The sequence below is a fragment of the Leucoraja erinacea genome, chromosome 8 (assembly GCF_028641065.1).
Source record: "Leucoraja erinacea ecotype New England chromosome 8, Leri_hhj_1, whole genome shotgun sequence".
Taxonomy (NCBI): domain Eukaryota; kingdom Metazoa; phylum Chordata; class Chondrichthyes; order Rajiformes; family Rajidae; genus Leucoraja; species Leucoraja erinaceus.
Genome location: NC_073384.1, coordinates 41023893 through 41038675, shown reverse-complemented (window position 1 = coordinate 41038675; position 14783 = coordinate 41023893). Strand labels below are relative to the sequence as shown.

General features: G+C 44.5%; 1 protein-coding gene across 1 annotated transcript in view; it reads right to left on the bottom strand.

Annotated features, from left to right (window-relative positions):
• fmn2b (formin 2b) overlaps positions 1–14783 on the bottom strand; it is a 359438-nt gene that overhangs the window by 40701 nt on the left and 303954 nt on the right. The window contains 1 exon segment of the mRNA XM_055639562.1: positions 13549–13698. Coding sequence (XP_055495537.1) covers positions 13549–13698 — 150 coding nt within the window.

Below are 14783 nucleotides of genomic sequence, written 5' to 3'. Positions count from 1 at the left end.
CGTTTTGTACTAACTGGGGGATTGTGCTTATGTATGGTGATAGTCTTGCTGAGCTGTATGCACAAAAAAAAAGCATTTCACTGTAACACTTGTACATGTGATGATAAACTATTGAACAATCCTTGTGGCAGATAAAGTTTAATTCACCATCTTAAAAAGATTCATTTAGATTCACACACGAGTTCTCTGCAATCCTACTTTCTAACTCCCCACACACCAGGGGCAATTTTACAGAAGCCAAATTAACCTGCAAACCTGCACGTATGGAGCATCCGGAGAAAACCCACGCTATCAAAGGGACAAGGTACAAATTCCACACGGACATGAACCCAAGGTCAGGATCGAACCTGGGTCTCTGGGGCGGTGAGGCAGCAGCCCTACCGGCTGGCTCTTGATCAGAGATATTGATCGGTTCCATCCCAGTCCCTTCTCTGTGCCCCCCCCCCCCCCCCCCTCACAACTTATTTATTCAATTTCCTCTTGAAGGCCACAAGGGAACCTGCCTCCATCATATCTGCAGACAACAATTTCCAGATTCCAACCTCACAGTGTGGAAGGAAGTATTTCCATGTCTCATTTTTCTCTTCTTTAATTCATGCTGGTAACATCTAGTCCTTGACCGCATCCACTAACAGGGGCAGCCTCCCACTATCCATTCAATTACATTGTTTTATATCTCTCCTCTGCCTACTCTTCCATACAGAAAGCAGAAAGCAGCCTCTCTAATCCATGTTTATAAATAGAAGACCCCTGATCTATATAGTCAATTTATTTAAACAAAGTTAAAATAAAATTGAGGAATTCTTTTACAAGGACTGCATGGTCTGAACCACAAATGCAGGTCGGTCAATCACAATAAAACACAAGGACTTATTACCAAAAGCCAATTGCATGCTTCTGAGGTGCGTGCGGGCCAACTTTTACATTGAGCAGTTCTTTATTTATTAAGCAGTATTTCCATATAAAAGCTTGTTTATTTTCCAGCATGCATGTTGGAGTAATAAATAGGAACACGTAATTGTTGGAGAAAACCAAAGATCCAAACAGTTTTGGATAGTTCAACTACATTTTAAAAAATAAAAATGTTGCTTAGCGATTTCATGTAAAGATGTAATTAAAATCATCTGACAACGTGGTGCAATTAAAACAAGATTGAGCACTTACTGAGCAAAGAGTTGGGAAATTTAACCATCAATCTATTGGCTTCATTAAAACATACAAACTTGGCAGTGGCGGTGGTCGCAAGAATAAAGAGTAACCGGGGTCTTACCATCCGCGCCCTTAAGGGCCTGTCCCACTTACGTCCTTGGAACGCAAATTACGCGACCTCATGGACGCATGAGGTCGCGTGAGGCGCACGGGCATTGTATGGCCGAGCGGGGCCGGTCCCACTGAGAAGCGCGGAGGGGTATGTAGTTGTGCGCGACATCGCGCGGGGCTCTGAAATTTTTGTAGCGAACAAAATCTGACGGCCAAAGTAACTGACGGCCAAAGTGGGACAGGCCCAAGACCCTGGCGCGACCCTACGTATAACCTGCAACAGCAGCAGAACCAGGCAAACGATCGCCAAACTCGGCCTGGGGCTCACGGCCGTTGCGGTCCGGTTCCGCCCCCACTTCTACTCCCAGAGCGGGGCCAAGAAAATCGAAGATAGACACAAAATGCAGGAGTAACTCAGCAGGACCGGCAGCATCTCTGGAGAGAAGCAATGGGTGACGTTTCTGGTCAAGACCCTTCTTTCAGACTGAAACATGTGTCTGTCTTCAAATGACGTCACGCACTCCAGACGGCTGTGCGGTCGAATGAAGTCGCGCGTGGCGTTCGCAGGACCGTTGGGGCTCAACGTGACCGCGAGGTCGCGTACTTTGCGTGCCAAGGACACGTAAGTGGGACAGGCCCTTTAGGATCGCCTGTAGGAGGCGCCCCTGGAGCACAAAGGCTGAATGTGGTCGGGCGAGGAGAGGGACGATGATTCGCTGGGTGATCTGGACTGAGGTGATGGCTGGAGGCCCTGCAGCAGCCTGGGGCTCGCCTGCATCGGGCACCTCTCCAGGAGACCGAGCGTGCGGACCGGACGTGGCCTGCAGCAGCACGGAGCAGTGGAAAATGCCAGCAACCTCACTTGGCCAGGCCGATCCTGTAACACCACTAGGACAACTGGCCTTTATGGCCAGCTGCACTTAAAGCAACTTGGAGTTTGAAAATGGCACCAAAACCTGGTGATTCTTGTATATGGCTTCAGTGGACTACATTTATACACTTTGTACTTAATTGTGGGATTGTGTGTAGGGATTTGTGCATATTAATACTTTACTGAACTGTATGCCAAAAACAATTCCACTATAGCTCTGTACATGGGATAACAAAGAACCCGTGAAAAAAAAGTAGACAAAGAAAATGGAGATAGACATTCAGACGGTACATTAAAGAGCAATTGAGAGCTCACTAAAGAGGGCTGCAAGAAACAATATTATATGATGTGGAACACAGAGTATTGTAGTGTGGGTCAGTGGGCCAGGCAGCATCTGTGGAGGACATGGATATACTATGCTTCTGGTTGGCTCTTTAGCTTTCTTATTAGAGATACAGCGTGGAAACAAATCTTTTGGCTCATCGAGTTGGCACCGACCAGCAATCTCCTGTACACTAGTTCTATCCATACTAGGATAATTTACAGAAGCCAATTAACCTATAAATCTGCACATCTTTGGAATGTGGGAGGAAACCGGAGCACCTGGAGAAAACCCACGCGGTCACAAGGAGAACGTACAAACTCCATTCAGACAGCACCCAAGGTCAGAATGGAACCCCAGTCTCTGGCGCTGTGAGGCAGCAACTCTACCTCTGCGTCACTGTGCCCTTCACTTCTTCAGACCCCATCTATGTCCTCCAGTGATGCGGCTTGACCCACTGAGTTACACTAGCATTGGCGGTTCCTTGTGTCTCAATATGGTGTGAAGATCAGGCCACCAATGAACATGCTTGTGCTGCCTTTTTGAATGCAAATAGATTCAAGATTCAAGATTCAATTAATTTGTCATTATAAAATAGATCTTAATGCAACCCAGATGCATTTATTTTTTGCAGCTTGGTAAAAATGTTTTATTGACATTTTCAGCAGTGCAAAGACTGTGTGTGGGACAGTAATGAGGAGGAACTTCGACCAGGTATCCCACAAAATAACAAGTGTCGTTTGGTAATGAGTAGAGGAATGATTATCACAGCACAAGAGCACCCATTTCTCTCACTATCCAGACCCCCCCCCCTTTCCCTGGGTCTTCTTCAACCAATATCCTTTCCTCTGGCTTCACACATAATGACTCTGGTACCCTTACTCATGGTCTTTTGTCTTTTCAATTATGGCCTTTTGTCCAATCATCTCCCGATCAATCCCCCACACCAAAAACGCGAAACATCACCTATTCAAGTTCTCCAGAGATGCTGACCTGCTGAATTACTCCAGCGCTTTGTGTATTTTATTTGGTAAACCAGCATCTGCAATCCCCTGCGTTTCTAACAGAAACAAAATTCTGACTTGCTAATTTGCAAGAAGGGAGAAAGTTTGATTTTAAGTCAGTTGCACAGACGGAAACAGACCCTTCAGCCCAACTTGCCCATGTGGACCAACATCCCCTCACACCTAAAACATGCTCTCTGGTTCTCAATTCTCCTACTTTTGTTTAAGCGGGATTTTAAGCATGGATCCAAATAAAGCGGCAGATACGATTTTTTTGATTCTGCAACTTTAATGAGTCTGGAGGTGTAGACAAAGCTTAAAAGCATGCATTTCCTAATTGCAATGTTAAGCACATTTCTCAGAACTTCTATTTTCCTCGTACAGACACACATTTTCTTGCTTAAAAACTCTGGAATTTTTGGCTGCCGAGAGCAGAAAAGTAAAACTGCCACTATAGCCCTCGACGGGAGCCACTCATCAAACTAATCACGAGTCTTCGCATGAAATAAGTTTCATGAAGCAGCAATAGGCTGCTCGATGTCAAAAGAAAGACTTTGTCTGCATCAAACACAAAGTTATATCACAGATCTAGAGTGAGGGTGAAAACCCTTTCGCAGCAGAGGTGAAGTGGAACGAGAGGGACGCACAATCAAGTTGTCTTCCCTTGGGATCACACCGTCCCATGCCAACAATTGGCCTATCTGGGAACCATCCTGCCTGAGGGCCTGTGTTGCAGGCCCTGATTTGTTCTGGTCTTTCCTTGCTTTCGGTTCCTCTCACCACCACCTACAAGCAGTGCCAAAAAGGATTGCAAGTGAGTTTTCTCACATCTGCCATAACGGGAGGGGAGAAGAGGGTGTGCCAGGGTGAGCCTCATCCTTGATTATGCTGGTGGCCTTGCCGAGGCAACATGAAGTGTAGATGGGGTCAATGGAAGGGAAGTTGGATTGCGTGATGGTCTGGGAGGCGTCCACGATTCTCTGCAATTTCTGGTGATCTTGGATGGAACTGTTCCCAAACCATGCTGTGATGCATCCGGATAAAATGCTTTCTATGACGCGTCTGTAGAAGTTGGTGAGGGTTGTTGCGGACATGCCAAACTTCCTTAAGAAGGTGGGAGACGTAGGCCATTGCTTGGACCTGGCTGGTCCAGTACAAAATGCTTGTGTTAAATAGCGTGGGAGTGGGGGAAGCAAGATGGATGAAGGATGACTCAGCCTGTAACGATCATACTGTGACAAATCCTCATTTCTTCAGCATTTGGATACATTCCATTTTATGAATATACCCATAATTTAGTTTTCTAATGTACTTGCCTTCTCAACCTCAGCCTTAGGTTTAAACAGTTTTGACGTCCAAATTGTCGTGTCCCCCCACCCAATGTGATAAAAGTCAGAGACCGGAGGGCATAGCTTTAAGGTGAGAGGGGCAAAGTTTAAAGGAGATTTGTGGAGCAAGGTTTTTTTTTTTTACACACATAGGGTGGTGGGTTCATAAGTTACAAGAGCAGAATTAGGCCATTCGGCCCATCAATTCTACTACACCATTCAATCGTGGCTGATCTATCTTTCCCTTTCAACCCCATTCTCCTGCCTTCTCCCCCTAACCCCTGACCCCCTTACTAATCCAGAATATGTCAATCTCTGCCTTAAAAATATACATTGACTTGGCCTCCACAGTCGTCTGTGGCAAAGAATTCCACATATTCACCACCCTCTGACTAAATAAATTCCTCCTCATCTCCTTTCAGGATCAGGCTGCCCTGGGTGTTGTTGAAGGCAGATACAATAGTGGCATATAAGAGGCTTTTAGACAGGCTTTTACATGGAGATGCTGAGGGATATGGATCATTTACAAGCAGATGGGATTAGTTACCTTGACATCGTATTTGATGCGGACATTGTAAGTCAAAGGGCATGTTCCTGTGCTGTACCTTTTCATGTTCTATGTTTGGATAACACAAATTTCTCCCTCCGTCTTACCTGAAGTATAATCCACTGAAGCACGGAACATCAAAACCATCTCCAGGACAGCACTTGTCCCTGGTCTGGCCCTGTTTACTTCCCATCTTAGCCCGTGGCTACAACTAGTGTGTGAAATTGACAGAGTAGATTAAAATCAATTCTTCTGGTCTCTTCCTACAGTCAGGATGTGTGAAAACTGAATTGGTTCTGCACTCCAACAGGCAAAAAGTGCCTCGGAATATTTTGCTACGTTGAGACATGACATAAATGCAGACTTTTGCAGTAAGCATCTTCAAGTGATAAATTGTAGACTGGGATCAAGGAGTTCATGCTGCGATTCTTCATAATCTCATTGCAAAGTCAGCCAAATATTTGAAGTCGAAATGGCAAACACCATAGAATTGCAATGAGTTGAATTCTCACTATTTCAGTATCAAATGCTTGCAGTACTACCTCCTGGAAATCAAAAGAAACCGAATCTAATGATGTGCAGAATTCTGTCTCATTTTGAGATTTCCTGGCTGAAAGTGCATGTGGGGGAGGGGAGTGGAAGGGGGGGGGAGAAGAGGAGAATAAATTTCTCACACTCCTAACTTGCAGAATAATCCCAATGGTTACTCTGGAGTACCACCAGAATGAGCGGCAGGTCACTGAGTTTTGCTGATGTCCGCAATTTTCCACAGTGAATACATACGTTATGTAAGTGGCAAATAATTGGCAGATGGATCAAAATGAGACGAGACGAGATATCGACTTCAAAAGCAAGAATAGAAAAGCAGAATATTCTCATATTCCCTTAAGAATGGGGGCACAGTGGCGCAGTGGTAGAGATGCTACCTTGCAGCACCAGAAATCCAGGTTCAATCCAGACTACGGGTGCTGTCTGTACGGAGTTTGTACTTTCCACCTGTGACCGTGTGGGTTTTCTCCAGGTGCTCCTGTTCAGATTCAGATTCAGATTCAATTTTAATTGTCATTGTCAGTGTACAGTACAGAGACAACGAAATGCGGTTTCCTCCCACATTCCGAAGACATACAGATTTGTAGGTTAATTGACTTCTGTAAATTGTAAATTGTCCCTAGTGCATAGGGTAGTACTAGTGTAGGGGGTGATTGCTGGGTTGCGCAAACTCGGTTGGGCCAAAGGGCCGGTTTTCACACTGTATCTCTAATACTAAAGGAGGCCACTGGCCTACAAGTCAACGCTTGGGCTCAAATCAATCCCCAATCCTCCCTGTCCTTTCTCTCCCATGGCAGCATGCCTCTGGATTTCGCCAAACGCTCAAGATATTAGAGTTTAGAGATGCAGTGTGGAAACAGACCCTTCCGCCCATCAAGTCCACGCTTACCATCGATTGCCCATACACTAGTTCTAAACCCTACACCAAGGGCGATTTACAGAAGCTAATTAATCTACAACCTGCAAACCTGTATGTCTTTGGAAGGTGGGAGAAAACCGGAGCAACTGGAGGAAACCCACACTGTCACAGGGAGAATGTACAATATCTGTACAGATAGCAACTACGGTCAGGATCGAATCCGGGTCTCTGGAGCTGTAAGGCGGCACCTCTATCACTGCACCACTGTGCGGCACCTCTATCACTGCACCACTGTGCTGCACACGTTGTATAGAGTAAACATGTAACCTACCCATCAGCATGTCTTTGGCATATGGAAATAAATCAGAGCAACTGGGGGAAACCCAAGCAGTCTTGTCAAGAACCTCACATGGCCAGATCCCTCAGTCAAGACTGATTACAGGTCACTGAAGCAGTTAGTACTGCTTCCTCAGCTATGTACTGTACCATCATACTGCATAACCAGAGACTACAATGTGCTACTGTACAGAGGGCTCAAGACAATTTCATTAATGGAAACAAAGTTAGCATGTAGATACAATAATTATCAATTGATTAAACTGATTGAAAGACTGATTTAATAGGAACCTGAGGGGTAACCTTTTTTTTATACAAAGGGTGGTGGGTGTTTGGAACGAGCTGCCGGAGGAAGTAGTTGGGGCAGCTACTATCCCAATGTTTAAGAAACATTTAGATAGGTGCATAGATAGGACAGGTTTGGAAGGATACGGGCCAAATGCAGGAAAATGGGACGAGTGTAGCTGGGGCATGTTGGCTGTCCTGGGCAAGCTGGACTGAAGGGCCCGTTTCCACACTGCATGACTATGGTACAGCATGGAAACAAGCCCTTCAGCCCATTGAGTCCACACTAACCGTCCATCACCCATTCATGTTATGCTATCCCACTTTTGTTTCCACTCCCGACACACTAAGATAGCTTATAAAATGAACAGTTGCAATAGGGGATGAATACCACCAGGGGTGCCGCACGATTGGCAGCCTCGCCAACAGTCTGTCTGTCTTTTTGTAGTTATTTTTAGTGTGATTTAAAAGTTTGTGTAAATGTTCTCTGGTTTGTTTTATGTGGGGGAGGGGGAGGGGGTCGGGGGAAACTTTTTTTTCAATTTCTTACCCTGCCGGAGATGTGATTGTTTTCCGGGTCGTATCTCCGGCCGCTCTGCGGGCTAACATCATGGAGCTGGAGGCCTCGCTCGGGGCTGACTTTGAGCCCCACCGGGGGGCGTGGACTTACCATCGGAGCCGATCCGTTGCCTGGAATCGCTCCAACTGCGGCCTGTGGATTTTACCATCGAGAGCTCGCAGTATCAGGTAGAGACCGTAGATGTCGGGAGCTCCAACAACGCAGAAGGTTTCGACTAGCCCCGACCCCGGGTTCGATCGCCGGCGCGGGGGAGCTGAGATTCCCTCCCCCCCCCCGATGCAGGAGCTTGATCGCCCCGACGAGGAGGGCTTGACCGGCGGCTATGGGAATAAGATCGCCCCGTCAACGGAAGGCGCGAGGAGAAAGAAGGGACGAAATTTAACTTTTTTTCGCCTTCCATCACAGTGAGGAATGTGGAGGAGTCACTGTGGTGGATGTTTATGTTAAAATGTATTTTATTTGTATGACTGACTTGGCAAATGAAATTCCTCGTATGTTGCAAAACATACTTGGCTAATAAAGTATTATTTTATTGTATTGTAAAAAAATATGGAAGACTTATGGCAACTCTGCATGGTACTAGGGAGAACACACATGGAGCTTTGAATGTTTTAATTTTCTTATTTATCATGGAATCATTGAAAGATACAGCATGAAAACAGACCCTTTGGCTCACGCCAACCATCAATCATCCATTCACACTAGTTCTATGTTATCCCACTTTCACACCCACTCCCTACACACTAGGGGCAATTTACAGCAGCCAATTAACCCACAAATCTGCACATCTTTGGGATGTGGAAAGATACCAGAGCTTCCAGGGGAAAGCCACATGGTCACAGGGAGAACATGCAAGCTCCACAAAGACAGCACCTCAGGTCAGGATCGAATGTGGGCCTCTGGCACTGCGAGGCAGCAGCTCTACCAGCTGTGTCTTTGTGTCGCCCTAAAGGACATGTAATTGCATTTGAGTCAGTAGAGATGAAGATCACTGGATTATTCCTGGGGTGAAAGGTCTGATATATGCAGCTGGAGTTGAGGAAAATGAGAACTTGTTTTAGTGAATGGAAAAGCCGGTCTGGGGAAGTATACGGACAGCTGACGATATATTACAGGGCAGAGAAGAACTTGACACAATCACGTGCTAACCAATAGTTGGTGTCCTATTGAGAAATGATAGAGTCCCGATAGGATTATATAAAATTACAAGAGGCACAGATAGGGTCGACAGTCAGAATCTTTTACCCAGGATGGAAAAATTAAATGCTCGAGGACACAGCTTTAAGGTGAGAAGGGTAATGTTTAAAGGAGATTTGCAGGGCATCCTTTTTTTAAAATATACACACTGAGAGTGCCTGGAATGCACTGCCAGGGTTGGTGGCTGAGGCAGATATGAAAGTAGCATTTAAGAGACAGTTGGATAGACATATGGGTATGCAGGGAACAGAAGGATATGGATTATGTGCAAGAATATAAGAGGTAGTGGCACAGTGTTGCACTGGTAGAGTTGCTGCCTTACAAAGCCAGAGACCCGGTTTGATCCTGAGCTTGGGTGCTGTCTGTAGTTTGCACGTTCTCCATGTGACTGCGTGGGTTTTTTCTGGGTGCTTCAGTTTCTTCTCACACTCCAAAGGCATCCACTTTTGCAGGTTAATTGGCTTCAGTAAATTGTAAATGATCCTCAGTGTGTAAGATAGTGCTAGTGTGTGGGGATGGCGAGGAGTTGGTGGGCTGAAGCATCTGTTTTTGCGCGGTATCTCTAAAGTCTAAAGGTGGTCTTGGCATCATGTTCGGTAGATAGGTCGTGGGCCGAAGGGCCTGTTCTTGTGCTGCACGGTTCTATGTTCTATCTGGCTGGGAATATGCTATCAGAATATCTTGTTCAACCTTTAAATGTAATGGAGAAGAATAAGTTGGAACAGGAAAAATCAACTGCACCGCACATTCTCCACAGTACACCTCTATAGCAGGAAGGGGCTTACAAAGCCACTGATACATTGAGGTCACGGAGCACAGATCAAACCCCTGCACAAAAATAAAGCTATTGCAGAGAATACATCCAAGTTGGTTATTGTTCTGTTATATTAAAAAAAAGTGTTTTATATTAAGCTCTGCCAGTAGACAGATTGTCTGCCAGGAACACTAATATATTCCAACAGTGAAAACCAGTGGGTGGAATTGGGAAGTGAGCAGAGGCGCTGTTTTCACCCACCTAGAGTTTTTATTACAAACAAATGTCAAAAAAAACAAAGAACCGCAGATGTGGTCTTTGTGGTAATACAACATAACAACCCACCAGTGTTGAGTAATGTTCTCTGGCTTTGGTTAACAAAAGCATCCTGACATGCAAAGGGAAGGTGGAAACTGAGCCCACTGTTTTCAAAATATCTCACAAAAAAAGTGTGAACTGGACAGCATATGGTTCACAGCAGAAGAAAGCACAGATCAATCATAACAGACCAAACCAATGACACCAGGAAGACATCCTCACTCATTCTGCTCCCTCCCCCTCCCCCACTCCCAGCCCCAAACTATGCAGTTGTATTTGTGATACTTGTGTTAGTAATCAGACAGGTATACCCCTTTGCATTCCACAAACATGAAGCAAACTTCAACTCATGGCACGTAAGCATGGACAATTATAGAATTCAGAGATACAGCATGGAAACAGGCCCTTCGGCCCACCAGGTCCATGTCAACCAGTGATTACTCCCGTAAACTAACACTATCCTACACGCAAGGGACAATTTACAATTTTTACCAAAGCCAATTAACCTCCAATCCACACTGGAGGAAATCCACGTGCTCGTGGAGAATGTATAAACAGGACCTATGGTCAGGATCGGACCTGAGTCTCTGGCACTGTAAGACAGCAACTCTACCGATGCGTCGCTAGCCTCAGACGACAATCAATCACGACAAGCTATTTTTTTCTTCATGTTTTCTGCAAGTTTTTCCATTTTTGTACAAACCAAAACTGGGGCATTTTGCTTTGGGGGGGAAGTATGTTGGTTGATGCAGGTTGTGATGCTCTTAAGAGAGCGCTTCACTTTAATTGAAACTTTCACCACACACCATAACTTTGTGAAACAATTTGCAAAATCAGGCATCAAAGACCAAGTTTTACTGGCATTTATATACTCTAGATAAATACCAACGTACATGCTGCTTCACCTGTTAATTCTATAGAGCATCTTTTAAATAAAACAGACATTAGTCTTTTGTGGCCACATAAACCTATCAATGAAAGGCACTGTAAAACAACGTTTTCTCCACTTTAACAAAAACATGATATGTGACCAAGATTATTGAAATGTGTTTGATGCATACTCATGGTGGCACAGTGGCGCAGTGGTAGAGTTGCTGCCTTACAGCGGCAAACACCTGGGTTCGATCCTGACGATGGGTGCTGTCTGTACAGAGTTTGCACGTTCTTCCTGTATCTGCAGGGTTTTCACCGAGATCTTCGGTTTCCTCCCACACTCCAAAGACATGCAGGTTTGTAGGTTAATTGGTTTTGTATAAATGTATAAATCATCCCTAGTGTGTGTACGATAGTGTTAATATGTGGGATCGCTGGTCAGCACGGACTAGGTAGGCCAAAATGCGTTTCCACGCTGTATCTCTAAAACTAAACTAAACTAAATTGCCCTGAATCATCAGCTCTATTCCTCTTCACCGAAACAACCAAATGACAACAGTTCTTATGGATTGGGTACAAGTACTCACTTTGGAAGTCAAGTCAGGTCAAGTTTATTCGTCACATACACATACGAGATGTACAGTGAAATGAAAAGTGGCAATGCTCGCAGTCTTAATGCAAAAAGACAAACAAACAAACAACCAAACAAACTACAAATAGAAACAACAAACAGAAACAAAGGTTGCAGTTTGACAGATTTATATGGAATATACGAGGATGGTATTCAGTCAATGAAGGAAAATAGACGAGCTTCAATTACAACATAGAACAGTGCAGCACAAAAACAGGCCATTTAACCCACAAGCTAAACTAATCTCCTCAGCTTGCATGTGATCCACATCCTTCACTTCCCTGCATATCCTTGTGCCTATCTACAAGCCTCTTAAGTGCCACTATCATATCTACCTCCACTACCACCACTGACACATTCCATGCACTCACCATTCTGTGTAGCTACCTCCTCTGAGTGTCTAAACTATCTACACCTCTCATCATCCCATTGTCCGGCATTGGTCTGAAGAACATTCCCATGCCGAAACATTGCCTATCCATTCCCTCCACAGAATCTGCCTGATCCGTTCGACTTACTCCAGAACCTTGTGAAATGCAAGTTAAAAATGTAATACATCCAGAACTAAATACTGCATGAATAACGGGTTGGCCCATGTCATCCCGTCAAGATTTTACCATTTGCTGAAAGCATGGAAAATGAACTGACCAGAGGCTATCCTGTCTTCAATGGGATGGTCTTAAAAACACACTACCGCAGTAGGAAATTTAAAAAATGAAACTTATCCACCTCAGCCCTGCAACGTATCACCATGACTGGCTAGAAAATGTATTTTTGGAACAGGAAATGTGCAAATCAAAGTAGCCATTTTAGATGAAGATCCCTACTCTTGAAGAATCGAGATCAACACATGGCAAAGGAATACCAGCAAACTGCAAAAGGAGTATCTGCAGAACAAACTGTGTGGAAATGACAAATCAATGATGACTAGACTAATAAAGTTAACACTTTTGGTTTAGTTTGGAGATAGTGCGGAAACAGGTCCTTCGGCCCACCGAGTCCACGCCAACCAGCAATCACCCGTACATTAGTTATAACCTACCTACTAGGGACAATTTACAGAAGTCAATTAACCTACAAACCTGCATGCCTTTGGTATGCGGCTGCAAACTAGAGCACCTGGAGACAGCATATAGAAATTCAACAACTAGAGACACTATGTGAAGGTAACATGACCAGGACATTGTTTCAATGTAGAAACAAAATAATTACAGGTTAGAGACTTTTCATAAGAACACTCAACAGTTGCCAGTTCACTCTTCACAGTCGCTCCCAATGTACCAAGTATCTCCAGCATTTTGCACTTTTAAAAATTCCACCATTTATAAGATTTCACCTCGTCAAATGTGCAGAGTTGAACAGCAGTAATTTTTCTCATATTTATGATGGACACAAAATGCTGGAGGAACTCAGTGGGTCGGGCAGCATCTCTGGAGAAAAGGAATAGATGACGTTTCGGGTCGAGACCCTTCTTCTATCTTCAGTGTAAACCAGCATCACATCTGCAGTTCCTTCCGACTCATTTTGTCACATTTATGTTGCACAACAATTGTAGTTCTGAAACCCACAATGCGGTATTTAATGGATCAAAGTATGATAACCTCCTCCTAAGGTTGTCGACTCAATTAGGTGCAAGTGGCTATGTAAAAGGATTCATACGGCTGACTTCCATTCCCTCCCAAGCAAGACAAGAATGAGCTTTGCTAGGCCCACAATTTGTTCGCCTAATGGCACCGTGAATGCAACCATGTGGTAAATTAGAAAATGCAAGTCAACTTTACTCTTTAATAATGGAAGAAATAATAAAGATATGAAAATATTAAAATTCACTTACTTCTCTTTCAGTATAACATTACTCTCCTTTTTCCAGTACACCTTGAAATCGGTACAAAACTCATGCCAGAGGGTTAATAAATGATTTGGAGTGACTTCTTTGTCTCCTGACTTTGGCTTCACGCTGAAATATGCTGCTGTTTCCAAGAAGCTGATAAAACAAAAACAAATAAATAGCATCTGAAAGGCATTTGTAATCTTTGACAATTGGTTCAAAATAGCAATGCATGAAACTCCATGGTTGACACGTCAATGGCTTTGATGCATAACTACAATGAATGCAAAACTAAAGAGTCATTTGATGCACCTGATATTTGTTGTGATACAGTTCTGTCGAGTTTAAAGGTTTGAAGTGCTCTCCTCATTCTTCCCGATGCAAAAGAATGCCGCAGAGCTAATCTTTTTGAAACAGAGAAAACATTTGGAGCACAGTACACCTTATTTTCAAATCTTGAAAGTCAGGAATGCAAATTATGTGACACCTTTACTTCCATGAGAAACTCAAATAGTAAATCATTTACACCTGGCAGATAGGTTCCTGAGACGGAGGTAATTGCAGCAAGCTGTTTCTCCTCCCTCCCCCCCCCCAAAAAACACAACACTAGAACTCAGAGGCCCCATAGCAGAAGCGTCCACGTCACGGGGCTGCAACAGGAAGTATCCCGAGCAAATTCTGCTACCATCATCATCTATTGCAACAAGTGATGGCTCCCACTGATTGTCGCCGGAAGCTTGTGTCCTCTTCAGGACGGGCGATGTCCACACTTGAAACATAGAAGATGGACACGAAAGAAGAAGATGACTAGAAATCAGTGGGTCAAGCAGCATCTCGGTATGGACAGATTATGTCGTGTCGGAACCCTGTTGGAACCCTTCTTCAAACTGAGCCAGGTGCCAAATGACATACCTACTTACGTGGCAGCTAGAATAACCAGAACATCACGTATCTCAGCTATTCTTTGATAAACTGGATAACTATATAGTTCTATCAGGCAGGGTCGGGGCCAAATTACACCCAAAGCTTTGAGTCTGAAGAAGGTTCCCAGACCGAAACATCACCTATCCATGTTCTGCAAAGATGCTGCATGGCCAGCTGAGTTATGCCCCTGTCCCACTTAGGAAACCTGACCGGAAACCTCTGGAGACTTTGTGCCCCACCCAAGGTTTCCGTGCGGTTCCCGGAGGTTGCAGGTTGTTGCCAGAGGTTGCCGGTAGTGGAAGCAGGTAGGGAGACTG